This window comes from Lutra lutra, chromosome 17 (assembly GCF_902655055.1).
Source record: "Lutra lutra chromosome 17, mLutLut1.2, whole genome shotgun sequence".
Taxonomy (NCBI): Eukaryota; Metazoa; Chordata; class Mammalia; order Carnivora; family Mustelidae; genus Lutra; species Lutra lutra.
In genome coordinates, this window is record NC_062294.1 from 47,376,094 (window position 1) to 47,404,041 (window position 27,948).

Below are 27,948 nucleotides of genomic sequence, written 5' to 3' on the forward strand. Positions count from 1 at the left end.
GAGGAATGTTTACCAGACACGGAGAGAGCCCAGAGGGACAGCGCCCAGAGCCGGGAGAGAGAGCCACACAGCCTCCCTGCCTCGCTGGCCCAGGATTTGGGGTGCAGTCCTTGGAGCCCCTTCCCCCTCCTAGGCCTCCCTCCGGGGCCCCTTTAAGACAGGGCTGGTCCTCTCCTCCCCGAGTTAACCCCTCCAAGCCCAGGTGGCCCCCTGGGCTCCGGCTGGTGGGCGGAGGCAGAGGGGGAGCCAGGGGCGGGGAAAGGGTTGCCCAAAGTCTGGGAGAGACAGTAGGAGGCTGGGGAGCAAGGAAGGAGGCCGCTGAGCAGAGTGCGGGGGGGGCCCAGCCGTGGCAGGCGGGCCGTGCCAAGTCCAGGGAGCCCGGAGCTGGGGAGGAGGGCTGGGGACAGCCCGGCCCTGCCCCCTCCCCCGCAGGGTGCCCAGCAACTTCTGAGGAAAGTTTGGCATCGTTTGTGTGGTGCCCCGAGGATGGGCAGGGTCCCGCTGGCCTGGTGCTTGGCGCTGTGCTGCTGGGGATGCGTGGCCCCCAAGGGTGAGTGATGGGGCCCTGCCAGGGGGTGGCGGCCGGGAGACGACCCAGGGCTGGGCTGGGGCAGGAGGGAGCGGAGTGGGGGGTGGATGGCAGGTGTTGGGGGGAGTCTGGGCTGGCCCAAGGAGTGTCTTTGGGACAGCAGAGGGGGAGACAAGGAGACACCGAGTTAAATGAGTTAAATGGGGAGAGAGGAGAGAGGCCCGGGAGAGAAAGGGGCTCAGAGAGGAACAGGACAAGAAACAGAAACTGGGAAGGTCAGAGACGGAAAGAAGTAGACACAGAGCGAGACAGAGAGACAGAGAACCTGGGGGCTGGAGTGGGGCTGGACTTGGGGTGGGGTGGGGGGGCGCTTAGGGAGAGGGGCTAAACTGGGGGGCTGCCCCTGAAGGAATCTTCCAGAAAGGAGCATGAAGTTAGGCAGTGGGATGAGGAGGACTCCAGAGCTTTAGGGGGAAACCCTTGTCACTGTCACCCCCACACACACTTGTCCTTACCCCATCACTGTCTGTCTGCTCCATCTCTGGGGTGGGTGTCTCTGGCTCTGGCTGTAGACCGCCATCTCTGTGGGGCTTCATTTCTCTGTCCCAGTCTCCGGCTTTCTCTCTCCCTACTTTCTAGGTGTCTCTATAATGTCTCTGTCTCTCGCTCTGTTTGCCTCTGTGTCTCTCCCCCAACTTTGTCCCCCTCTCATGGGTGTCTCTCCCCTCACTTCTCATCCTCTGTGTCTCTCTGGTCTCTGTCCCTTGGCTGTCTCTGAGTCCTCAAGCTTGACTCTGTCTGGCTTCTCTCTGTCTCTCCTTCCCTGTTTCTCTTCTCTCTCTCTCCTCTCCCTCCCCACCTTTTTTCCTGACACACCGTCTACCAGCACCCATCTACCACCAGCGGTCCACCACCAGCCTATCTGTCAAGTCTCTAGAGACCCTAAGGGAGGGCAGCAGGGGCGGGAGCAGGGCCTGGCCCTGCCGGGCAGTCCGGAGCATGGGAGGCTGCCAGATCCCTGGCCTACTTCCCAACAGACCAAGGATGGGGCCCCTAGGAAGGAGGGAGGCTGGACCCCAGTCCCCTGGGAAGGCTCCCATCCTCCCCCAAAGCCTCCACCCTCCACCCCCCCGCTGAGGTCACTTTACAACTATGTGGGCCTAAGGGCCTGGCAGGCTGGGAGGAAAGCAGGGGTTCCTAAGCTAACTCTTCCCCATCTCCCCGCAGGACCACAGGCTGAGACAGACCCCTTTGTGGGGAGTCCAAGGAACATCACTGGTGCCCGGGGACTCATGGGGGCCCTTCGGTGCGAACTCCAGGTTCAGGGGGAGCCCCCTGAAGTGACCTGGCTTCGGGACGGACAGGCGCTAGAGCTGGCAGACAGTACCCAGACCCAGGTGCCCCTGGGTGAAGACGGGCAGGATGACTGGAAAGTGGTCAGCCAACTCAGGTGCCCAGCGTCCCCCTGACCAGCCGCATCCCTCCTGATCCCTGTCCCCACCCCACTCCCCGGCCCCCGACCTCCATCACATGATGGGTAAAAAATTATGGGCAGGAGCCCCACCTGGGCTGGAACCCCAGTGTGGCCACTCGCTAGCTGTGTGGCTTGGAGAATGTGATGTAACCCCGGGTTTCACTTTCCTCTTCTGTAAAATGAGTTAATAATAGTACTCACTCCTTAGCTCTGACTAGTCCTGACCCCCTTCCTGCAGTTCTGATGACCCCTACCCAGGGTCCAGCACTGACCCTGAACCTTTCTGTCTCTCCTCTTGTCCTGTTAGAATCTCCTCCCTGCAGCTCTCAGACGCGGGGTGGTACCAGTGTGCGGTGGTCCTGGGAGGAAAGACCTTTGTGTCCCAGCCTGGCTACGTTGGGCTGGAGGGTGAGCCCTGGGCACAGAGGTCGTGGGTGGACAGGAAACCTGAGTGGTCAGAGGGTGCTGGAAAATTCAGGGAACATGCAGCCTGGGTGTGTCAAAGATATTTAGGGGGTCGGGAAGCTGGGGAGTCTGGGAATTACTGGGGGCAGGCCTGGGGGGATTATATGTCCTGGGGGAAAAGATATCTTAGCGGTTGTGACATGTCCTAGGAACAGACATGGTCAGGGTAGGACATTCTGGGGATCAGGTAAGGAGTCAGAGGTACAATTTAAGCCTCTCCCCCGCCCCTCAGGGTCTCGCTTTTCTCACTGAGACTCAGATGTCCCACGGGTCAGATGCTGGTGGGGAGGTACCCAGGGGTACTGGGATCCTGTGTTCTGGGGGTAGAGGCCTGACGGGTCGGACATCTGAAGGACGTTCGGATGTCCTGAGGGATCAGATACAGGGGTCAAAGAATTTGCAGTGAGTCAGACACCTGGGGAGCTCAGAGGGACCTTGGCAACTACCATGCCCCCCCACCCCAGGCCTGCCTTACTTCCTGGAGGAGCCTGAGGACAGGACTGTGGCCGCCAACACCCCCTTCAATCTGAGCTGCCGGGCGCAGGGACCCCCAGAGCCTGTGGACCTTCTCTGGCTCCAGGATGCGGTCCCCCTGACTCTGGCCATGAGCCATGGCCCCCAGCAAATGCTTAGAATTCCAGGTAAGTCTGGGGAATAGCCAGCTCTGCCTAGAGAGCCAGGCAGGATGGGAGCGGGGAGCAAAGGGGTCTTTTGTGCTCCTGTGTGAGTGCCTGTCCCTCTGTCCTTCATTGTCTCTTTCTGTCTGTCTGTCTCTCTTTCTCTCTTTGTCTGAGTCTCACTGTCTCAGCATCTCTATCCATATCTACCCCTCATCTCTCTCTCTCTGCTTTCTCTGTCCCTTTTTGTCTCTCTGTCCTCTGGTTCTCTGTTTCTCTGTCTCTTTCTGCTTCTCTGTGTGTGTCTGTCTCCCTGTCCCTCTGTCTCTCCTTATTCCCCCCAGCTTGTCTGAATAGAATTCTTTGTCCCGGGTTTCCTCTGAGCTGTCCCATGGCCCAAATGTGTGTGTGGGCCTGATGTCCCTTTGTCAGCCCCTGACCCCAAGCCTGGCACCGGAAGCAACCAGGCCCTTTTCTCCTCCACCTCCTCCACCTGCCCACTCTGTATCAGAAGAGCTGAAAGTGGAGAAAGAGGAGAAAGTGGGAGACAGGAGGACAGTTCCAGGGAGAGAGAGAGAGATCAAGAGACATGGGAAGGGACAGACCACGGAGGTAGCCTAAGATGGAGAGTGACAGGACAGGGAGGTCTGAGTGACAGCAGAAAATCTCCTAGCTTCAAAGTGACCATCCATTTCCGCACCACAGAGATGGGGCAGGACCTAGCTTGGGATCACAGTGCCGTCAAAGGTAGTGTGAGGGTCCCTGCACATAGTGGTTTCTCCCTCACCGAGGAAGGAGGGTTGGAGGAACACAGCCGGGTGAGGATCAGTCTGAGGGAGGCAGCCAGACCCTGGAGGGCTTCAGCTTTTGGCACCCCAACCTGCTGCCTCTGTCTGCTGGGATGGGGCGGGTGGGGGGGCTCCTGCCTGAGGGTCTCCCGGGCTAGAGGGAGGTGTCCACATTCTCAACATTCCGGGGGCTCTGAGTGTGCAAGGAAGAGGTGGTGAGCATGCCAGCCCCCAGAGGGGTGACTCAGGCCCATGGCTCTGGGGTCTGAGTCAGCCTGGCAGGACCCTGGAGATAAGAAAGGAGAGGTGGATGGGCCACCCATGCCATCCCAGGAAGGAGAAATGGGGCAGCCCCCCCACAGACGTGAGAGGGCCTGCGTGTGTATCAGTGTGTGGTAAAGCTATAGGGGGAGGGTGTCTGTGTGTGTGTGTCTCAGTGTATGTGTGAGGTCCTGTCTGTATGTATCCATGTCCCTCTAGATCTGTGTCTCAGTGTGTATGAGGCCGTGTTGTGTGTGTGTGTGTGTCTAATACCAGTGTCAGCCTGGCCTCTGTCCTCCTTTGCACTTGCGTGTTCACAGCTGTGACTCGCTGTGTGAAGGTGGTGTGTGTATGTGCGTGTTTGGGGGGAGAGATGGCAGAGTGAGGGGAGGGAGTGTTTTGTGGCTATTTTGCATCTAGCTCCCTGTAGAAAAGTGACAGTGTCACATCACAGGTGTGCATCTGTGGGTGTGAGTGTGTCGTGGTGTGGACACCTGTTTCCTTGTGGAGGCAGGATGTTGTCAGTGGACAGTTTAGTGTTCCTTGGTGTATTTTCACTCACTGTGGCTATCCACGCATTTGTCCGTGTCCACGCATGTCTCTGGGGTTCCCATGCATAGGTCCTGAGGGGGGTGTGTTGGTTCGTGACTCTGACATGGACCCCCATCTGTGTGTGTGTGTGTGTGTGAGAGAGAGAGAGAGAGAGAGAGATCTACAGCAGGCGGTAACGACTCCCTTCTACTTCTGTCCTGTCTCCCCATGTATCAGCCCCAGCCCTGATTGTCTCTTGGTAGATAAACTTGCCAACCGGTGTGGGTATGTATGTCTGTGTCACCTCTAGGCACATGGCAGCTGTATGTCTGCCTCAGTGTTTATGCAAGCCAGTTTTTGTATAGTCTGCCTCTCCGTAAATGTGTCCGAAGCGACCTGAGTGTCCAGCTGTGTTTGAAGGACTGGCTGTGTTTGTTTGCAAGCAAGTCGACATTAACCTTATTCATGTCCTGGTGCGTATCTGTTGGACCACTCCAACCTCAAGGTCTGTGTGTGGCTCCCTGTGTAAATTTCCACAGGGAGGTGTGTGTGTTTGTCAGTTTTGTGGGGGGCAGGATGTTGCGTTGCTAGGTGTTTGACTGTGTGTTTATGTTTGCGATATATGTGTTTGTGTATGTGTGCCAACGTCAGAGCCTGTGTAGATACGTGCAAGTCACTGACTGGATACTAGTGTCGCTGCGTGTTTGCGACCCCATCAGCCCCTAATGTAGCTTGGCCAGTGCCTGGTTTTCTGTTTCTGTGCCAGTAACGGCCCCTGTGTGTTAAGTGTGATTCATTGTGTAAGCGTGAGGGTGGGAGGAGGTGCTGTGTCAAGGAATTTTCCCCGTTTATGTGTGTCTGTCCCTCGATCTGACTCAGGGCGTGCCCCTTCTCCTTCCATCCCTCTGATTCCCTCGGAAAAAGCGCGGGGGTGGGGGGAGGAGGAACGGGAGCGGAGAGGGAGCTGGACAGTGCATCTGGGAAGCACATCTGGAGTGGGCCGGCTCCAGTCGCGGAGGGAGAGCCCGCTGGAGGGGACGGGTCCCAGGCCCCTCCATCCCTGCTCTCCTCGTCCTCAAGGTGCGCTCTGAGGCCGAGGAAGGGGGGATCCTGCGCCGCGCGCCCCCCCACACCCCGGCCGCCACCGGAAGTGCCGGAGCGGGAGGGGGGCACCCCGGTGACTCACGCGGGGGCAGGAATGCTGCGGTCGGAACAGGACCCGGCTCCAGAACTCCGTTCCGCCCTGGGGCTTTTTGGGCGGGCAGCACCAGCCCCTGCGCGGTGACCCTGGCGGGCCCCCACGTGCCAGGTGGCTGGACCGGACCCAGGCTCCCCACCCCCTCCGGCAGCCGGCCCGGGGCTGTCCTGCCCCTCCCCTGCCGGCGGGGGCTGCGGCCGGCAGGGCACCTGACCTTGGCCGAGGGCTGCCGCCTGGGCAGCGGCGCTGGGGAGCTTCCCTGCCCACCCGCTTCCGGCCTCAGCCGACTTTCCCTCATTCCGCTCCCTCTGCCAACTGAGAGAAGGAAACTTTGTGTCTGCGGGTTGATGGTGGTGGTGGTGGGAACACGAGAGCGCGCGCGCTCACACACACACACACACTTTCACACGCAGACTGAGCAGGAGGCACACACAAGCCTGCAACATCCATAGACACACGCAGTCTACCCGCAGACACCCGGAAACACAAGGTACATATTGGAGCGCCTGGCTGACTCAGTCCACTAAGCATCTGCCTTCCTCTCAGGTCATGATCCCAGGGTCCGGGGATCAATCCCTACCTGGGGCTCCCTGCTCCAGGGGAAGCCTGCTTTTCCCTCTCCCCCTGCTCATTCTCTCTCTCAAATACATAAATAAAATCTTTTTTAAAAAGACACATATTAAGTCACTTATCCATAGAATTACACAGGCTCATATTTCTACATACATACCCAGAAACACTCATAGCTACACAAAGGCATACACGTAAAGTCATTCACTTGTTCAACAAGCATTTATGGAACAGCTACTGTGTGCAAGGCTATTGTGGACCTGTATGAACGTTGGCATACAGCAGGGGACCAAACAGACAGAAACCCCCGCCCTCCTATAGCAGGGTTGACAGACAGTGAGCAAGACATACAGGTAATGGGTAAAGTATGTTGTGATGAGAAGAGCCAAAGGGGAAAAGGAAAGCTGGGGAGAGGCTAGATATGGCCATGAGGTGCCGGCTCTGAACAGGGCAGCCAGGGACAGAGTGAAGAAAAGGTGGGGTCTGAGTCCCAAATGTGATTGAGTGTGGGAGAGAGCCCTGTGCACTTCTGTGGAAAGATAGAACAGAGATGCGAAGTTCCCGAGATGGGAAAGTGTCTGATATCTGAGTTCCAGAAACATCTGGAGCCCAGTGAAGTGGGGGAGGGGGGCGGGAGTTGGTAGGAGCTGAGCTTAGAGCATATAAATGAGCGAACACCTCTGGCTTTACATACAGCCATGAGGGCCTGTCTTAAGTGTGTGTCTGCTAGGGATATATGCCTCCATGTGTGTCTGTCCGGCTCAGTGTGATCGTGTCTGTGTTTGTGCAAGTATGTGATTGTGTGAATGCCTATGTCTGTGTGTGTGTTGGTGTGTGTGTCTAGGTATGAGTATGGGTACTTTTGTATGTGTGTGTATAACTATGTGTTGGCGTATGTGCCTGGTGTGCCTGTGTGTAACTATCTCTGTGTACACATATGAGTATGTGTGTTTCGGTGTGTGTGTTTTTGAGTGTTGTTTGTGTGAGTGTATGTGTGTATCTCTGTGTACGAATGTGTGTGTGAGTGTATGTATATGTATGTGTGTCTCTATCTGTGTGCGTGCCCGTGTGTGACTGCGTGTATGTATGTCTACGTGGTGGGGTACTAGGACTGAGGCCGCCAGCCTGTCCTTGTGTCTGGGGACAGAGGCCTGTGTTCCCAACTCAACCCCCACCTCCCTTCCAGCAGGAGCCCATGTAGGCTGCACTGACTCTCAGGCAGGGCATGGTAGGAGGTGGCCCAGCATGGCCTGGGAAACCGTCCTTCCCCTCTCTGACACTGGGCCTCTCCTTTTATGACTCCCCAGGCTTGAACAAGACATCTTCTTTCTCCTGCGAAGCCCATAACGCCAAGGGGGTCACCACGTCCCGCACGGCCACCATCACAGGTGAAGGAAAAGGAGCTGGGGAGCTGGGTGTCAGAGGGTGTGGGGTCTGGCCCAAAGGTCAGAGCTGGGGTAGAGGGCAGGGGTGTCTAGAGGGGAGCTTTGGGCAAAGACCCCCCAGGGTCAGCCCCTCCCCTCATGTCTCCACAGTGCTCCCCCAGCGGCCCCGTGACCTCCACCTGGTTTCCCGCCAGCCCACAGAGCTAGAGGTGGCTTGGACCCCAGGCCTGAGCGGCATCTACCCCCTCACGCACTGCACCCTGCAGGTGAGACCTTAGACTTGGCTCAGCCCTCCTCCTTCCACCATACATAAGCCCCCCGCCCCTCCCTGGGAAACCAGCCCTTCCCAGCCATGCATGTGCTAAGAGGCAGTAGAACCTCGAGTTGAGTCAACACCAGATGTCCTGGCCTCAGATCCTCCCTCCACCACCAGCAGCTGCAGGAGATGGGACCTTGTGACTTAACCTCACTGGACTTCAGTCTCATCTGTAAAATGGGCAGATAGGCTTGTTGTAAGAATTCAATGAGTGAATATAAGGACCAAACTTAAAATAGTATCTAGAACATAGGTAATGCCTAATAAACCATCAGCTGTTTTAACTTTTTTTTTTTTTTTAGTATTAGTAATACTGACTCTGGCCAGAGTGGGAATCCTAAGACAGCAGGGGTCAGAGCCTTCTCTGTCACCAGCAGGTGACCACAGCCCTGTGCTTCTCCCATCCCAGCCCTGATCACTCTGGGTTGCCGCTGTCTGAGGGGTGAGTCTGTCTCCCACTGGACCAGGAGCTTTGGGAGGACCAGTCCTGGCCTGTCTCAGTCACCACTTGGTCCTCACGATTGCCCAGCGCAGGGTTCAACTAGAGTAGGACACATTTGCTGGAAGAGTCCCTGACCTGAAGTGTTCTAGACCCAGCCTTCAGCACCAGAGTCGTTCTTAGTCTGTGCTAAGAAAAACAAATGCAGATCTCTGAATACGAGACCCAGTTCTGGCCTGAAGTTCTTTGAGATCTGGAAGTTGGAGTGAGGGTGGGACAGTGTCTGCCACGACAGATGACAATAATTAGTAATGCCCAGTGTTTATGGAGTGTCATCTCTGTGGTGGGCCTTGTATTGTGACTTTATGTGTTTATGTGTGTTTGTGGGGGCAGGGTCTGTGGAGACACCCGCTTTCCAGATGTAGAAACTAAGGTTCAGAGTAGTTAAGCAACCTAGCCAGGATCACAGCCAGGAAGTGGCCAGGGTGGGATTCGAACCCTCATCTCCCCAAACCCAAACAGCCCCCTTCACCTCCTTGGAGACCATTCAGAGCCAACACTTGATCAAATAAGAGCTGTCTTTCTTGTAATTACGTGCCCTGGACATTATCTCATCCACTTGTCATTTTAACCCTAGAAAGTAATCTGCTAATCTTCCCGTTTTCAAGGAAAGGAACTGAGGCCCGGAGAGGGAAAGTGATCTGCCCTCCCCATGGGCTTTAAAGGATAAAACTGATTCAATCCCCAAGCGTGGGCCCACTTGGGAGATCTCAAATGCCAGGTCAGGCATCAGCTGTACCCCCCAACCCACATGCGTCCAGTGTCAAAGAAAAGCAGAAGTGTGTCCTCTTCCTTCTCCAGGGCTCACTTCCTGCTGTGCCTGGCCTGGGGCAAGAGGGTTCGAATGGGAGGGCTGCAGGGAAAAGAGAAGTGGGAGTGGGCACCAGTAGGCTGACTGTCTGGACCTATGTCCCTGTGTCCCCTTTGTCCCAGCAGAGGTTCTCCTTCCCATCTGTCACTGCAGGTCAGAGAGCGGGCATGGGACAGCTTCCATCCCCTGCCCCCATCCTATTACCCACCCTCCCAGGCCTCGTGGTGGGATCCTTTCCCCACAGCGGTCTGTGGGACTCTGGGCAAGTTGCTGAACCTCTCTGGGCCTCTGTTTCCTCATCTGTAAAATGAGAATGAAAAAAGAAACTGACCTCAGAGGGTGGTGGCAAAAAGACCATGAGTTCAACCAGGATTGCACTTGCTGGGGTGCTTGATACAGAGTCCACACTCGGGGAACGTTAACCATCGATAGGATGTGCAAACCGGCTTCCGTGCTGTGTGTCATCAAGCCTCACACCCTGCCAGGTAGGAACTCTTAGATGCCCATTTTCCAGAAATAGGAATGGAGACTCAGAGAAATAAAGACACCCACTCTAGGTCACACAGCAAATAATACCCAAGCCAGGACTTGGATATCCAAGATTCTTTGGGTCCACACCAGTAAGTGGTAAACTTCCCTCTGAGAACACTCAGTGTGACAGTGTGGTTGGGTCTCCTGGTTGCTCCCCCGGTGTTGAGGGGAGGTGGCAACATCCTTGCAGTGTGTGGCTGTAGAGGGTTTGTGGTTCTGTGTGGCAGGGCTGTACAAATGTCTATACCTGCTGTGGTCCCTGCCATGCTGATCGTGTTATTCCTGGGGATCAGGCGAGTGTCCCAGCTGGGGACGCTGTGTAGGGCGTGCAGAGTTTGCCACTTGTAGCCGGGCAACCTCTGTCTTGCGTGCGCGCGGGCGCACACACACACACACACAATAATAGCAATAAACACTCACTGTGCACGGGCTCCTCTAAATGCTTGCAAGCATTAGTTCACTCAACCCTGCAAGTTAGGGAGACATTGTTGTTATCCCATTTTACAGATGAGGAAACTAAGGCACAGTGCTAGGGGCTAGTAGAGGCGGGATCTGAACCCCAGATCCAGTGTCTCTGCTCGGCACCAAGTTCTGCTGCCTCTCTGAACAGAGGAGAAGTATTGTTACTATTGCCAATGTTCTTATTTCTTTTTAAAGATTTTTATTTATTTGAGGGCTCCTGGGTGGCTCAGTGGGTTAAAGCCTCTGCCTTCGGCTCAGGTCATGATCCCAGGGTCCTGGGATCGAGCCCCGCATCGGGCTCTCTGCGCGGCAGGGAGCCTGCTTCCTCCCCTCTCTCTCTCTCTCTCTGCCTGCCTCTCTGCCTACCTGTGATCTCTATCTGTCAAATAAATAAATAAAATCTTTAAAAAAAAGATTTTTATTTATTTGAGAGTGAGAGCGATAGAGATAGCACAGCAGGGGGAGAGGGCAGAGGGAGAGGGAGAAGCAGGCTTCCCTATGAGTGCGGAACCCTATGTGGGGCTTGATCCCAGGACCCCGGGATCATGACCTGAGCTGAAGGCAGACACTTAACGGCCTGAGCCACCCAGTCGCCCCAAGGCAAAAGGTTTGAAGACAAGTTGAGGTTTAGTTCCCAGCTTCATCAGTGACAAACTGGTGACCTTGGGCAAAGTGATTCTGTCTCTCTGAGACTCACTGTCCTCATCTGTAATTGGGGATGCCCATGGTACCCAAACACAGAGCTGAGGGTCAAATGAACTCAGATGTGTAAAGGGCTTTGCTTTTTTATTCAGATATACATAAGGTGCATAATCTTCAGTGTGCACCTAGATTGTTAAACACAAATGTTCATCCATGTCACCACCCTCCAGCTCCCCACCCACCAGCTCCCTACCCACCAGCTCCCCACCCACAAGGATCCCTGAGCCCCCAGCAGTGCCCACTCTTCTGATTTCTCTTGTAGGATGTTGCTTTTGTCTGTGGTTGAATGTCATTGTCATTTTATTGATGCTGATCACCTGCCCTGCTCCACACAGCTTGTCCTACCTTCAACCTTTAGGCAGCCCTGGAAGGCATTTGCTCCTCCAAGCGCCCATGTTCCAGATGAGGAAACTGAGGCTCAGAGAGGGCAAGTCTTGCCAGAGGTGGCTTTTGCAAGTGATGACGGAGCCACATCATGCGTCTAGGAGGTCTCGCTTTGCAGCTGCATGTGCCCCTGTCACACCAGCACAGAGCGCTCTCTCTCTCTCTCTCTCTCTCTCTCTCACACACACACACACACACACACACACACTCACCCTTGCAAAGATGTGTCATCACCCCAGAACCACCCCTACCAACTCATGTGAGCCCCATCTTGAGATTTCCTGTTCGTCCCAGCCTCACGCCCCTTCCGTCTCCCCAGGCCGTGCTGTCAGATGACGGGGTGGGCGTCTGGCTGGGAGAGCCAGACCCTCCAGAGGAGCCTGTCACCTTGCAGGCGTCAGTTCCCCCTCACCACCTTCGACTGGGCAGCCTCCGTCCTCACACTCCTTACCACATCCGGGTCGCCTGTACCAGTAGCCAGGGCCCCTCACCCTGGACCCACTGGCTTCCTGTGGAGACACCGGAGGGAGGTAAGAAGGGGCTGGTGTGACGCAGACGTCACTCACGGCGGCTCACATCTGTACCACCCCAGGCATCTCCTGTCACCCATTAACCCCAAGTGGCCTCAGTCCCTCCCACCCACCCCCAGACTCCCCAGCGTGGCCCACTGGCATCTCTCCCAGACCTCTCCCCTGTGCTTCCGCTCATGGCAGGCCTGCACGAGGTGCCCACGCGCGTTCCCTTTGCACTCTGCCCCCGTTTCCTGGGAACAGGGGAGGGGGTCAGGAAGAGGTGGGGGTGCCAGCTTCCCCTCTTCCCTGTCCTCCAGTGCCCCTGGGCCCCCCCGAGAATGTCAGCGCCATGAGGAATGGGAGCCAAGCCCTGGTGCGCTGGCAGGAGCCAAGGGCGCCCCTGCAGGGCACCCTATTGGGGTACCGGCTGGCCTACCGAGGCCAGGACACCCCCGAGGTGGGTGCTGCTTGTAGGGCTGGGGCGGAGTGGCTGGGAGGAGGGAGATGGGGAGGAAATGTCAGGGTGGACAGGACAGTGGTGCGGGTCGGGGTAGTACGAGATCATATGACACCTAGGAGAACACGTTCTGGGGAGGTTTAAGGGGTCTGGGGAAGGGGTAGGGAATGGCTATTTAAAAGCACTGTAAAAGTCGTTTCAGTAGATTTCCAGATGTCCTGTGACACTTTAATAGCAGATAATCCTAGAACACCTTGAAGAAGGGGTGAATTTTCCTAATGGGCACAAAGGTGGTGTTGGAGCAAGCAGCACCCTGGGTTGGACAGATGGGGTGGGAGATTGGGTGGGAGATCAGGAGGGCATTAAGGAGCGTGGGTGGAAAGATGGGGATGGGGGTTCAGTCCCCCCTTGCTAGCACTTGACAAGGGGCAGTTAATGAGGCAAAGGGCCGGTCCCCGTGGAGCTGATGGTGGAGTAGGCATGGGGATGGAGAATGGTGGTAGGGGTGGTGGTGAGGAATGAAGGGTGGGAGGAGGTAGGGAGGAGGGGTTGGGGGAGGAGGGGGCTTTTGGAAAGATGGAGATTTGAGGCTGAGGGTGAAGTTTTAAGAGTTAAGGGCAGGTAGGGGGCACTCTACCCTGACACGCCATCCGACATCCTAGGTGCTCATGGACATAGGGCTAAAAAGAGAGGTGATCCTGGAGCTGCGGGGGGATGGGACTGTGCCCAACCTGACAGTGTGTGTGGCAGCCTACACTGCCGCTGGTGATGGACCCTGGAGCCTCCCTGTGCCCCTGGAGCCCTGGCGTCCAGGTAAGTCCCAGTCCTGCTCAGCCCCCTTCAATTCATTCTCAAGGACCCTGTCTTGCCCTGATGCCCGACTTTCTCCCTGTACCTTTCAGTGTTACTTACCCCAATCTAGGCTCTTTTCCCACCCGGAAGCTTAATGAGAGTCTCACCCATGTCACGCCAGCCTTACCCTCTCTGAGCATGTCCTGCCTCTGTCCTTTCTCCTCACAGGACAAGGACAACCAGTTCACCAGCTGGGTAAGGCTTCGCACCCTCTCTCCTCCCTCCTTTCCTTCAACGCCCACTGAGGACCCCATTGACACAAACATACCCATTGTCACTGCTTTCATGTTTCCCAAACTCATCGCTCTAATCTTCTATTTCTGGGGTTTGTGTGGTCCTTGATGGAGTCGCCTGGAATGGCCCCGCACATTATAGGTACTCAGTGAATTGCGGATGGATGGATGGATGGATGGACAGACAGAAGAGTTATCCCCCGTCAAATCCATCCCTCTCGATATCTCTCCAGCAATTCTTGAACATTGCTCCTACAGCCATTTTACCCTCCTAGCCCTGTTCCAGCTCACCTCATGTAACTCAACCTACTAGCCTTAAGTATTCCTTACATGCCTTCCTACATTTCTTTCCATGCCCTTCCCACACTAATCCCAGCTTCCTTTCCCAGTCATCCTATTATAGTCCTTGGTTCCTCACCCATGCCTCCCAAACACAGGGCACACCCACACTTCTCATTCACAAACTGCACATTTTTCACACCTTCACCACATATCCCACATATATCCATATATCCTGGAAAACTTTGGGTCCACGCAATCCCACACTCTTCAGGTCTCCGTGCACACCCATTGACACTCCTCACCCCTCTCCAGTCCTAACCCATTCCTGCTCTGCACACACCCACACCAAACTCCTGGACACTCAGCACGTACCCATTCCACCTTTTTACACACTATGTCAGCTCATCCCATGCCCACGCTCCTTTCACACCACAGTTAAATCCTTACAAATCACTGCTCACTATATGTATCCGAAACTCCTTGACTACTCCTCGTTCACATACCCCAGACTCCTCCAACACTCCTCTGACATTCTGTGCACCGTCCTCTGCATACTTACTTCTCTCCCATCCTTTGCTTTATGGAAACCCCTCCATTGTCAGCACGCACTACTCAAGACCATTCCTTGGCCATTTGTCCATAAGCCTCCTACTCCTTGCACACGCCCCACACACCCATCCTACACTCCATGCATTCTCTCCCCCCACTCCCCTGCTTTCCACACCCAAGTCCATCTCCTTGGAGAAGTGAATGCCTCTACTTACCCCATGCCTCATTAGATATTTCCACATCTGTTTCCCTTCAATGTCACATCTTTGGGGTCCGGGGAGCGGAATCCAGGGCTTCCCCCATGACCTGTGTGCCATACCCCCGACAGTGAGTGAGCCCCCCGCCCCTGCCTTCTCATGGCCCTGGTGGTACGTACTGCTGGGAGCCGTTGTGGCCGCTGGTTGCGTCCTCATCTTGGCTCTGTTCCTCGTCCACCGCCGGAGGAAGGAGACCCGCTACGGGTAAGTTGGAACTACGTGCATAGGGAGGCTTGTGTGGACTGGGATGGAGAGGCTGGGGCCAGGGAGACCATGAGGAGGCTTGTGTGGGACAAGAGATTACCGATTAAGATTCCAATTAAGAATCGGAATGAGATCCAGGGTCTGGGTGATGAATGGAAGGCAGGGGGTAGAAGTCCCAGACATGGTTAGCAAATGCTGGTGGGGTCGGGGGGCAGCTTGGGCTTAGGGTGGTGTTCACTTTCACTGTTCTCAGAAGGAAGGGTTTGCACTTGGTTCTGCCCTGTCCTCACCTCCTGCCCATTCCCCCCAAGAGAGGTGTTTGAACCAACGGTGGAAAGGGGTGAGCTGGTGGTCAGATACCGTGTTCGCAAGTCCTACAGTCGCCGGACCACTGAAGCCACCTGTAAGTGAACCCCCACGCCTCGCCGCCCTGGTGGGGGGATGACAAACGTAGAGATTGGGGCCCGCTGGGCTTCCGTTGATGCCCGAACCAAAAGTTCCTGAAGACCTTGGAATGATAGGACATTAGAACCACAGACCCTAACAACAACAGAACTATAAAATCACACAGACCCTAAGAATAATAGGGTCTTAGACAAAGAAAATCATAGGAAGACCAAACCTTAGAGCCACAGGATCCTAGAACAATGTGATGATGATGGCGATGAAGAGGACGAGGATGGTAGGATGATCGTGAAGCCAGGGGTGACAGCCAACCCCAGCAGTCCCTATGTGACAGGTGTTACACATGTCATTTAATTGAATCTTCACAACAACCCAGTGAGGCAGGTACGTCATCCCTCCTCACCACCTCCACTGCACGGATGAGGAATCAGTGGCACAAGAGTGTGTGCCACGCAACTTGCACGTTGGATAGCTGGGCTTCGAAATCAGGTCATTTTGCTCTGAAAGTCCATCCCCTGAGCTGCCTCTAGGAATTAAAGGATGTTAGAGAGGTAGAGTCGAGCTTGGCTGAAACAATTCCAGGATCAATACCATAGACCATTAGGATCTTGAAAACCAGAGGCTCTTAGAACTCTAGACTCTCCGTGAGACTGTGGAATTATAGAGTGTCCCAGCCATGAAGGGACCCCAGAGGCTACGTCGTCAAATCCCTTCCTCTTTCCAGCTGGGACAACTTAAATCCAGGAAGGAAAGGGACAGAGTGATGTCTCTCCCCAGCACACTGTGAGAAGGCTGCCGGGGCCCCAGGGAGATATTGGAAGAGGCTGGGAAAGACATTTAATTCAAGAGGAGCAAAGATAGGAAGCAAGGAGGTCATGGCGTTCTAGTAGGGTAACGTGCAGCAGCGGTTTTCAGAGTGTGATCCTGGTCCCTGGGGGTCCCTGAGACCACTGCAGGGGATCCATGAGGTCAAAACTATTTTCGTAATAATCCCAAGATGTTATTTGCCCTTTAGCACCCTCATTCTCTCACACGTGTTCTGTGGAATTTTCCAGAAGCTCTCTAATACGTGATGATGTCATCACTCTTTCGGTTGACAAACGTCTGCTTCTTTATTCTTGTGTTTGAAAACTCCATCCATTTTAATTTTTTTTAAGATTTTATTTATTTATTTGACACAGAGAGAGAAATCACAAGTAGACAGAGAGGCAGACAGAGAGAGAGGGGGAAGCAGGCTCCCTGCCAAGCAGAAATCCCCATGCGGGGCTCGATCCCAGGACCCCAGGATCATGACCTGAGCCAAAGGCAGAGGCTTAACCCACTGAGCCACCCAGGTGCCCCCATCCATTTTAATTTTGAAAATACAATAAATGTTGATCTGTGTCAGCCCCCTGAATGAAAGCTCTTTGCCATCCACAGTAATTTGAAGACTGTGAAGGGGTCCTAAGGCCAATAAGTTTGAGAACTGTTGCTATAGAGCTACGAAAATAAAGCACGACTATGTGTGAGAGCTACATTATGGCTGTCTCATAGACACCGTGTTGAGTGAAAGAAACCACACACAAAAAAGAACACAGTATATGATTCCACATTGATAATATCCCCAAACAGAGAAGGCCAGTCTATGGTAAGAGAAATCAGGAAGGTGGCTGCTCTTAAGAGGACGGGTCATGGTCTGTTCTTGACCTGGGTGCTAGTTACACTGTTGTGTTTGCTTTGTAGAAATCCGCGGAGCTGGGGGACCTGGGTTTCTCGGTCAGTTGAGCATCCAACTCTTGGTTTCAGCTCAGGTCATGACCTCGTGGGTCGTGAGATCAAGCCCCGGGTGGGGTTCCCCGCTCAGCGGGAAGTCTGCTTGAAACTTTTCTCCCTGTGCCCCTCCCCACCCCGCTGGCGGGTGTGCTCTCTGTAGAATAAATAGATCTTTTTTTTTTATTTATTTATTTGACACAGAGAGAGAGAGAGAGACAGTGAGAGAGGGAACACAAGCAGCGGGAGTGGGAGAGAGAGAAGCAGGCTTCCTGCTGAGCAGGGAGCCCGATGTGGGGCTTGATCCCAGGATCCTGAAATCATGACCTGAGCCGAAGGCAGATGCCTAATGACTGAGCCACCCAGGCGCCCCAAAAGAAATCTTTTTAAAAAGTAGACAGGAGCACCTGGGTTGCTCTGTTGGTTAAGCAGCCAACTCTTGATTTCAGCTCAAGTCATGATCTCAGAATTGTGAGATTGAGCCCCATGTCGGGCTCCTCACTCAGCAGGGAGTCTGCTTGGGATTCTCTCTCTCCCTCTCTCTGGGCTCCTCCTCCCCATCTCACATCTGGGAGGGTGTGCTTTCTCTCTCTCTCTCTCAGAAAGAAATCACTGAGCTGCTCCCTGGTGATTTATGCAGATTGTAATTCAATAAAAAGTTAAGAAATATTTTTAGCAACTGCTGTGGCATACCACTGACCTCTCAGGGTGCCCAGTGGTACAAGATTATGTGACAGGCTCTTACCCTTTTGCTGCTGGTTTGGGAGAAGATTTGGGGGGTCTAGGGGAGGAGCTAGGGCAGGAGGTGTGCTCAGGGCAGTCGCTGTTTTTTTTTTTTTTTTTAAGATTTTATTTATTTATTTGACAGAAATCACCAACTAGGTGAAACCAAGTAGGCAGAGAGGCAGGCAGAGAGAGAGAGGAGAAAGCAGGCTCCCTGCTGAGCAGAGAGCCCAATGCAGGGCTCGATCCCAGGACCCTGGGATCACGACCCGAGCCGAAGGCAGAGGCTTTAACCCACTGAGCCACCCAGGCGCCCCCAGTAGCTGTTTTTGAGTGAATGCTGAAGTATTTCAGTATTTTAACAATGGGCACATCCCTCTTGGCATCCAAATGTCTCCTGAGTGTCAGCCCTGCTCCATGGCTCTGTCCACCCCTGCCCCCATGCAGTGAACAGCCTGGGCATCAGCGAAGAGCTGAAAGAGAAGCTTCGGGATGTGATGGTAGACCGGCATAAGGTAGCCCTGGGCAAGACACTGGGAGAAGGTGAGCCTCCCACCCCCACCCCCAGCGCACACGCACATGCCCCTGAACCACGAAGTCCTTCACTTCCCTACCCGTACCCTGTCACAGGAAATGCAGTCCCCACAAGCACCCACCAAGGTCAGTGTCTTCCTCTTGTCCCCCACAGGAGAATTTGGAGCCGTGATGGAGGGCCAGCTCAACCAGGATGACTCCATCCTCAAGGTGGCTGTGAAAACAATGAAGAGTGAGTCTGAGCTTGCATGTCCACATGGATGGGACCCCCGACCCCTAACCCGCAGGCTTTTCCCTATGGCCCTAATGAAGCCAAAGAGCAGAAGAGTGAGTCGAAAACCAGCCTTGCCACAGAATCTCAGGGTTTCCAGACAGGAAGTGGAGTCCGTACTAGGTGCTTTAATGGAAGGGATTTAGTATGGGGAGACGTACTACAAAGGCGCCAGAACGATGGGGAGCAGTGAGGCTGGAGATTAGCGGCAGTCATACTTCCATCCCAAGACCTGAGGCCAGAGGGAAGAAGTGGTGTCACCATAGCCACGGCCAGGGATGCCTGGTGGGATTTGGGATTGTAGATTTAGAGGCTGCCTTGTGCAAGCTTGAAACACACAGCCACCATCAAGGCAATACTGGAAGCGGTAAGGGACAGGGTGAAATACCCTGACTTTTCCCTCTCCACCCACCCACCTGCCAGTCTCCCATCAGTGCTTCCCATTGGCAAACTCCAACAGGAAAACAGGAAACAGTATGAACAGTATAAAGAGGAGCCTGGGAAATGTAGTTTTGGGGGGCAGCCCCCTGTTGGGGGAAGGTCTGGAATGTAGCTTCATCATTTTCCAGCTGTGTGATCTCAGGCAAGTGACTCTCCCTCTCTGAGCTGTGTTTCTTCATTTGGGAAAAAAGATCATAATATCCTTGCCTCCTAGGGTGAGCCAAAGCACTTACTGCTGGGGTGGTAAGTGGTCTGTGCCAGGAATGTGGACTACGACTATATTATTTACAGGGTCAGAGAGGGCAGGAGCCAGTCCAGAGTCACACAGCCCAGGAAGTCCAGGGCCAAATCTTTTCTATATGGGGAAGAGGCATTGAGGGCCAGGCTGCCGATGATGGTGAGGGAGGGGGATCCTTTCTCAATCAGTGGAGCTAAAAGCTTGGGTTATGGAGCCATCAGTGTCTCCCCATTCATTCATTATTGAACACATTTTTATGTACCAGGTTACTTTCTCCACCTAGGTTTGAGTCCCAGCTGTGTGACCTTGGGCGAGTCACTTTGCCTCTCTGAGCCAGTGTCCCGAGTTGTAAAAAGGGAGTAATGGGATGGATCCCTAGGGAAGCGGCCTAGCATGGTGTGTGCACCTGGACCTCAGAGCCGGCCCACCTGGCCTTCACTTCTGCCTCTTACATTTGCAAGCACTGTGTGCCCTTAGGGAGATTCCTTAACCATTCTGTGCCTTGGTTTCCCCATTGTTAAAACAGAGAGAATAATAGTCTCTCCTCAGAGGGTTAAATGAGTTCATATATATATATAGAATGCTGAGTGCAGCACCAGGCACAGATGACGATGAAGAAGGAGAGGAGGAAGGAGTCCTCCGTCCCCTCCCCTCTTCCTTATCCACCTTCCTCTCTCCCCCAAGTTGCTATCTGTACAAGGTCGGAGCTGGAGGATTTCCTGAGTGAAGCCGTCTGCATGAAGGAATTTGACCACCCCAACGTCATGAGGCTCATTGGTGAGGGAGGGGCAGGTTTGGGGGTGCCAGGACTCCATGGAGGCCACTCCAGGAGGAACACCCCTCCCTCCGGCACTGGGAAGATCAAATACCTCCAGGCTCCCTGCTCCCCCTACCCTCAAGCTCCCCCCTCCTTCTTTCCCTTAGCTTGGAATGTGACCTCTGACCTTTCCCAGAAATAGCTGAGGTCCCCAGGAGGGCTCTGGAAACTTCCCTGGGAACAGTGCTGGAAATGGCTTCTCTGGAGCTTGGTCCTTGCCACCCACCCCCCACCCCGCCTACAACAGTTTGGAACTTAGATTTGAAGGGGAGGGAGAGAGAGAACTGAGGGAGGGGATGGCTTCCCCTCCTGGCCAACTGGAGTGACAGGGCTGCCTGGGGGGACCTCAGGCGTCTGTTTCCAGGGTTCTGAACGAGAGGGCTTCCCAGCACCCGTGGTCATCTTACCTTTCATGAAACATGGAGACCTGCACAGTTTCCTTCTCTATTCCCGGCTTGGGGACCAGCCAGTGGTGAGGGACATTTACTTGTCTGGTTCCCAGGTATCCACTGAGCACCTGTCAGGTACCCAGCACCGCTCAGACACTGGGAACACCACAGTGCCCAAGAGCTTGCTCTCGTGGAGCTGTCTGCCAGTGAGGGCACCAGACAATAAAGAAGTTAACCAATAAATAAGCAAGAGAAATTTAACTGCTAGGAAAGGAAGAGAGTCAAGTGAACAACAGAGGCCAGGCGGGTAGTTTGGGTGGACTGAGAAGGTCTTATAGAAGAGGTGACCTTGAAGGAAGAGCCAGTTGGTGGGAGGTGGGGAGATCTAGGGGGAAGCAGTCCTGACAGAGGACACAGCACAGAGGAAAAGGCTTAGAGGTGGGAACAAGCATAGTTTGTCTGAAAACCAGAAAGGAGGCCCCTGGCTGCAGCGTTGGTCGCACGTCCAGGTCAAGGGCAGTAGGAGATCAACTTGGACGGGAGGGCAGGAGGCGATTATATAGAGCCTTGTTGGAAAGAGATTGGATTTAATTCTTGGCGCCATGGGAAACCACTGCAAGGCAGAGATAGGCACACACAGGAAGGGAAAGAAGGAGGGAGGGAGGAGGGATGGATCTCAGGGACTCCGCTGACCTCCACTCCTTCCTACGCTGCCCCAGTTCCTGCCCACTCAGATGCTGGTGAAGTTCATGGCAGACATCGCCAGTGGCATGGAGTATCTGAGTACAAAGAGATTCATACACCGAGACCTGGCTGCCAGGAACTGCATGTGAGTGTTAAGGCTTCCACAGATACTCTCGCCCCCACCGCACCCCCGTCCCCTCCTCAGGGGAGCTGCATCCCTCCTTCGAGGAGGGAAGAGGGGTTCTAGACACACATACTCCTCAGGCAGGCCAGAACTCAGGACTGGGATAGAAAGTTCATCAAGGGGATTGGAGAAGACTTCCTGGAGGAGGGGAGCCTGGAACTGAGATTCTGGAGGGGTATTTGAATGTGGAGAGAGGAGAGGCAAGAGGGTGGGCTCAGTGGGTGGCATGACGTGAGCACAGGGGCAGAGATGACCAATGACAGTGGGGACATTGAAGCCTCATCTCTGTATCCCTCCATGCTGACTATCTTGCCTGGGGCTGCCCTTAGCAAGGGGCCATATTGAATAAGGGGACCAGACACCCTCCTCTCCCCCACCAACAGACATCCCAGAAAATAGGCCAGAATTAAACTAAGGTCAGGATGGAGCATGTATATACAAACACAGGCTTCGACTATTAGTTTCATTACAATATTGGACTCAGAAACCGAAGCTGGAGAATTGGAATCTTCTTCAAGATGGGTAAACGTTTGCAACTCTCGGGAACATGAACATCTCTTTCTTTCCCCCAAATTCTTTATGTGGAGAAAGTCCAATCTCACAGAAAAGTTGGAAGACTTGTTCAGTGGATGCCCATTCACCATCCTGGGGGCAATTATGCCATATTTCTCCTCTCTTCTCTGTCTTTCTCTCTTTCCTCAACCGCTTCAAAGCAAGTTGCCTAAATCTTCAATAGGTTATCTCCTAAGAATGAGAATTTACATGTAAATTACAGTTCTGTTGTCACAACTGAGAATAGTAACCATAATTCTACAACATAACTTCATATCTATCCAATCCATATTCAGTTTCTTCAGTTGTCCTCCAAAATCCCTTTTAGGGCTGTTTTTTTTGTTTATTTTATTTTGCTTTGTTTTTTTGTTTTTCTTGCCCCCAATCAGGAACTATTCAAGGTCCCTCCCCACACACACACATTTAGTTAAATCTGGAATAGCCTCCCCCCAACCATATTTTTTTTTTAATATTTTATTTATTCATGGAGAGAAAGAGTGTGAATTCATGCCAAGGGGAGGGGCAGAGGGGAAGCAAGAGGGATAAGCAGACTCTGCACTGAGTGTGGAAATTTACAAAGGGCTCAAGGCAGGGCTTGATCTCACCACCCTGAGATCATGACCTGAGCCAAACCAAGAGTCTGATGCTTAATGGACAGAGGCACCCAGGTGCCTCCCTCCCCTGCCTTTTATATTTTTACAGCATATTCTTTTGGAAGAGACCAGGCCTGTTGTCTTGCAGGATATGACATATATGTGTCTATTTCCTTGTGGTGGCATTTGCCTTGTTCCTCTGTTCCCTGTATTTCATGTTAACTGGAAAATGTATGTAAAGTCTTCAATAGACTTAGTCAAAATGGAACTTCCTTTCCTTCTACAACTTGGGCTGATCCTGAGCAAGCCCCCTATGAAACAATGACACTGAAAATGGGAGCAGACACTCATTGTTATGCACCTGTTATTTTGTTGTTATTGTTGTTGTTAAAATATCAAGGGGTGCCTAGCTGGCTCAGTCAGTGGAGTGTGTGACTCTTGGTCTCCAGGTTGTGGTTTTAAGCCCCATGTTGAGAGTAGAGATTACTTTTTAAAAAATCTTAAGGGGTGCTTGGCTGGCTCAGTGAGTAGGGCATGCAACTCTTGATCTCAGGTTGTGTATTCGAGCTGCACGTTGGGCATGGAACCTACTTTTAAAATAAATAAATAAATAATCTTCTTCTTTTTTTTTTTTTTTTTAAAGAAAGTTCCTGGGGGCACCTGGGTGGCTCAGTCAATTAAGCACCAACTCTTGATTTCGGTTCAAGTTATGATCTCAGGGTCTCGAGATGGAGTCCCATGTTGGGCTCTGTGCCGGGCGTGGAGCCTGCTTAAGATTCTCTCTCCCCGGGGCACCTGGGTGGCTCAGTGGGTTAAGCCTCTGCCTTTGGCTCAGGTCGTGATCTTAGGGTCCTGGGATTGAGCCCCACGTCAGGCTCTCTGCTCAGTAGGAAGCCTGCTTCCTCCTCTCTCTCTCTCTCTGCCTGCCTCTCTGCCTACTTGTGATCTCTGTCAAAAATAAACTTAAAAAGAAAAAAAAGATTCTCTCTCCCACTGCCCCTCCCCCACCTCCTAAAAAATAAACAAATAAAAAGAAAAGAAAAGAAAGGTCTTTGTGAAAACAAGAAAGGAAGATTGTGGCTTCCCTTGGAGGGGTAGGAAGAAGGACTGATAATGTAATGTGTTTCCTTCTTTCTTATACTAAAAAAAAAAAAAAATCAATGTTTATTTTACATACACTGAAACACCCACATCCTACGTGTGCAGCTCAATGAATGTTTACTTGTCTGTGGACTCATGTAAACAACCAGCACTGGATGAAGATAAAAAAAACATTTATAGGCCCTGGCAGTCTCTCTAATGGACTTCCCAGTCACTGCCCCAAGGAAAAACCCTTATTCTGGACTTGAGTCACCTGTTCTTAAATGGCACATAAATGTCACTCGTGCAGTTTATACTTGTGTCTGGTTTCTTTCGCTCAGCGTGATGTTTTTGTGGTTAGCCCATGTCTCTGTACATATTGGTTAGTTCCTTCTTTTTCTTTGCTCTGTGGTATTCCTTATCTAGATGATGTCCCATGATGTTCTGTTTCTTCATCTGGGTGCTGGTTACATGGGTGTGTTTACGAAACTTCATATGGACCGAACAAGACGGGACACATTTCCCTTCGGTCTGGGGTTGATGGATCCTCTCCCCCAAGGAGGGACAGCCAGAGCGGCAGACAGAGACATGTCTGAGAGTGAGGGCAGGCTTCCCGGTGGAGGGGGCAGTACAGTCACCCCGTTCCTCCCCCCGATCTGGACAGGCTGAATGAGAACATGTCCGTGTGTGTGGCGGACTTCGGGCTGTCCAAGAAGATCTACAATGGGGACTACTACCGCCAGGGACGCATTGCCAAGATGCCCGTCAAGTGGATCGCCATTGAGAGCCTGGCTGATCGTGTCTACACCAGCAAGAGCGATGTGGTAGGTGTGGAGATTCCCCACAGGAGTGGGGAGTCAGTGGCTTGTTCATTTCACAACACAGGGGCCTGGTGGTAAGGGTTAGGCATGTCTGGGGTTGTGCTGGGTGTCTGTGAATGGCGGTGTGGACATGCTGGGGACATGCACAGGTTCAGGAGGTGGCAGGTTCATACGGGGGACATGTGGACAGTGTAGGCTGGGAGAGGCGGCGATAAGTATGTATATGTGTGTAGATGTGTGCATGGATGAGCATGTCCATACGTGCACAAAAGTGACCTCTGTGAGCGTGTCCCTGCGCTGGTGTTGCAGTGAAGAGGAATGAGGCACCTGCTAAGATAGCGATGGACACGTGCACACAAAAATGTGGGTGTACTCATGAACCCATGCATTTGGGAGTGTCTTTGTGCAGGACAGACCTTCTAATTCTCTCCCCTCTGCTCCCCACAGTGGTCCTTTGGGGTGACGATGTGGGAGATTGCCACGCGGGGCCAGACCCCATATCCCGGAGTGGAGAACAGCGAGATTTACGACTACCTGTGCCAGGGAAACAGGCTGAAGCAGCCTGTGGGCTGTCTGGATGGACTGTGAGGATCCTCCGGACCCCGCCCCACCCCCTCCCCCATCCCAGATTTCACTCCCAAGACCCTGAGCACCCCCACATGGCCCCAACCCTCTACAACCTGCACAGAACCCCTCAGACTGTTGAGGAACTCACGCTGAGGCCCCCGCCCCCAAATTCTAATTCACCACAGACTCCTGAGCTCTCGCACTTCCCCCAAAGCTCTTAAACACCTGGGACCCTCCACCAGCCCCCCAGTTTGCTGTCCTGAGCTTCTCCAAACTCATGGGTCTCCTCGGAGATATCCTCAGGATCCTTCAGGACAGAGCTTATCAAACTTTGCTGTCTCACAGCATGTAGAGGAGAGCAGAACATTGATCCAGCGCTTTCAGGGACAAAATCTGCTCTAGCAAATCCTCACTAGAATACCACTCGATACTCAGAGAGCTTCCCCAAGACCCTTTCCAGCTCCCAAGTTTCCCAGGACCCTCCTTTGGAAACTCTTGAGAATTCCCAAATCCCATCAGAAGCCCCCAAACTGCTTACGGTTCCTTCCAGTTCCATGAAATGCCCCCAAACTCCCAGAATGCTCCCCTTCTGAGCTCCTGCTGTCTCTCACCCCTCACTTTGCTGCCCCAGGTATGCCCTAATGTCCCAGTGCTGGGAGCTAAACCCCCGGGACCGGCCGAGTTTCTCAGAGCTTCGGGAAGATCTGGAGAAGACGCTGAAGGCCCTGCCCCCTGCCCAGGAGCCGGACGAGATCCTCTATGTCAACATGGATGAGGGCGGGGGTCATCCTGAACCACTTGGAGCTGCTGGAGGAGCTGACCCCCCAGCCCAGCCTGACCCTAAGGATTCCTGCAGTTGCCTCACCGCGGCTGAGGTCCATCCCGCTGGACGCTACGTCCTCTGCCCTTCTACAGCCCCTGGCCCCACCCTGCCCACTGACAGGAGCTCCCCTCCTCCCCCAGGGCAGGAGGATGGAGCCTGAGACAACGCTCTACCTGGGACTCCCTCTCAGGACCCAAGCTAGGCACTGCCACTGGGGGGGGGGCCTCCCCCCAACTCTTTCCCCACTCCAGGCCTCACCCCCGACTACAGCCTCTTCTTCCTACCTATTCTACTTATACCCCCAGACAGATTCTCTCTCTTCTCCATGCCTCAGTGTCCCCGTGTGTAAAAGGAAGGGGTTGGGCTGCGATTCCTGGGGTTCCTCCCGGGTCTAACATTCCAAGATTCTAGATTCTAAGGTTGAAAGAGTCTAGAAGCAAAGGTTCGAGGTTTCAAAGATGCTCTTAGTCTTTGGCTCTAAGAACCTAAAATCCCAAAGTTTCTGATTCTAAAGTGCTAAGGTTCCAGACATGAAGTTTCGAGGCCTATATTTTAAGGCCCTCAGAGTCTGTGGCTTGAGATTTTTCTGGTTCTAGAATTCTTGATACAGCCCACCAAGATTTTAGGTTCTGAAGCTCTAAGATTCTAGTTCTAGAATCCATGGCTCTATCATTCTAGATTTTGTTATTCGAGGGTTCTGAGTCCTTAGGGTATAAGATTCTAGATTCTACAATTCTAGACACGGAGGTTTTTTGAGGCCTAATGTTCTAAAATTTGAAGTTCTAAGCCTCTTAGTCTGTAAATCCTCAGCCTCTAAGATTCTACATCATAAGTCTTCAAGATTTTATCTTCTCAAGTTCTAAGATTCTAATAATGGTTAATTATAAGTGCTAAGGCTTTATGATCCTTGAAATTCTTTATTATGAGATATGAGATTCTGGATCCTAAAGATTGAAGAGTCTAGAATCTGCAATTCAAAAATTTCAAGAGTGTAAAGATAGAGGTTGAAAGGTCTAATGTTCTAAGATGGGATGTTCTAAGACTTAGTCTAAGAACCTAGATTCTGTGTCTAAGATTCTAGACCATATGCTTCAAGATTCTAGATTATTAAACTCTAAGATTCTAATGTTGTTCTGTTCTATGTTCCAAGACACCCTAGACTCTATTGGGCCAAAATTCTGGATCCTTAGCATCTAAGGTATAAGACTACAGTTAGCTGTGACTAGCTAGATACCAAAGATCTAATCATTTCTAATGCTGGACACATTTAGGTTCTATGCTGCATTCCACCTTTCTAGGATTTTAGTTAAGGGCCCAAGAATCCACAGTTTTAAGTCTTAAGATCTGAGGCACTGTAGTTCTATGATTCAAATGTTGTCAGATTCTAAAGGTCTACAGGTCTTGAATTCCAAGGTATGATGCCAAGGTTCTAATTTTAGATTATTCTTCTGGGTGACTCTCCCCTTCTGAGCCACCTCTGCTTCCTCCTTCCCTCCTGTGGGGGTATGTCTCCCCTCAAGCCTGTGCAAGAATGCACTGGGGATGCCTCCTTTCCCCAGGAGGCAGTTTCCCTCCTTTTGGGCCATGCTGCCCCACTGAGCCAATCCCTCAAGCCCCCCCATTGTGCAGAGCTGTGGACGGACTCTGGCACCTCCAGAGGGGCTCAGATCACATAAAACTTTATAACCACCCTTCTGTCTCCTCTTGTTTCCACTCAGCTGTCATGTAGCCCCTCTCCCCAGGCAGCTCCGTTTCCCATCAGTAAAAAGAAGGGTTTGGTGGGGTCTAGGAGTTCTCGATTTACAAAGAGGGTAGAAATGAGCATACACATAAACAGAAAGACATGAAACACAAAGAAACAGACTCTCCAAAATCCCTAGTGAGGAACGGGCACTTACTCAAGTGTCAGAGACACTCTCATCCCCACCCCAGAGTAACAGACCCATTAGGACACACTGAGGCACACTTGGACACAAATAAGACACGGACATACAGAGTAACAGATGCAAAAAATTATACAGCTACAAACATATTTACAAACATAGGAAAGGCAGATATTCACCAGGCATAGGAAGAAACTAGAGTAACCCAGATTACAGAGTAAACACAGACACACCGAGTACAACAGGTACTCACAAACTCAAATGTTCAGATTCACATGGACACACGGGCACAGAACACCTCCAATCATCACGGGCTCAGAAAGAG

The 27,948-nt window shown here is 52.9% G+C and overlaps 1 protein-coding gene across 2 annotated transcripts; it reads left to right on the forward strand.

Annotated features, from left to right (window-relative positions):
- Positions 1-27,431, forward strand: AXL (AXL receptor tyrosine kinase). Of its 2 annotated transcripts, XM_047712040.1 has the most exons (20): positions 2-550; positions 1,757-1,979; positions 2,311-2,411; positions 2,933-3,109; positions 7,741-7,821; positions 7,969-8,084; positions 11,843-12,053; positions 12,353-12,492; positions 13,155-13,305; positions 13,513-13,539; positions 14,737-14,869; positions 15,181-15,272; positions 18,194-18,289; positions 18,435-18,512; positions 19,915-20,007; positions 20,398-20,519; positions 21,156-21,265; positions 24,194-24,353; positions 24,798-24,934; positions 25,549-27,431. In XM_047712040.1, exons 1-20 carry the CDS (start codon positions 487-489, stop codon positions 25,898-25,900), a joined length of 2,664 nt encoding a protein of 887 aa, XP_047567996.1. In that variant the 5' UTR covers positions 2-486; the 3' UTR covers positions 25,901-27,431. The 2 variants fall into 2 exon arrangements, with proteins under 2 accessions (XP_047567997.1, XP_047567996.1); XM_047712041.1 differs by lacking the exon at positions 13,513-13,539 and having other exon boundaries at positions 1-550.
- The last annotated feature ends 517 nt before the right edge of the window (positions 27,432-27,948 follow it).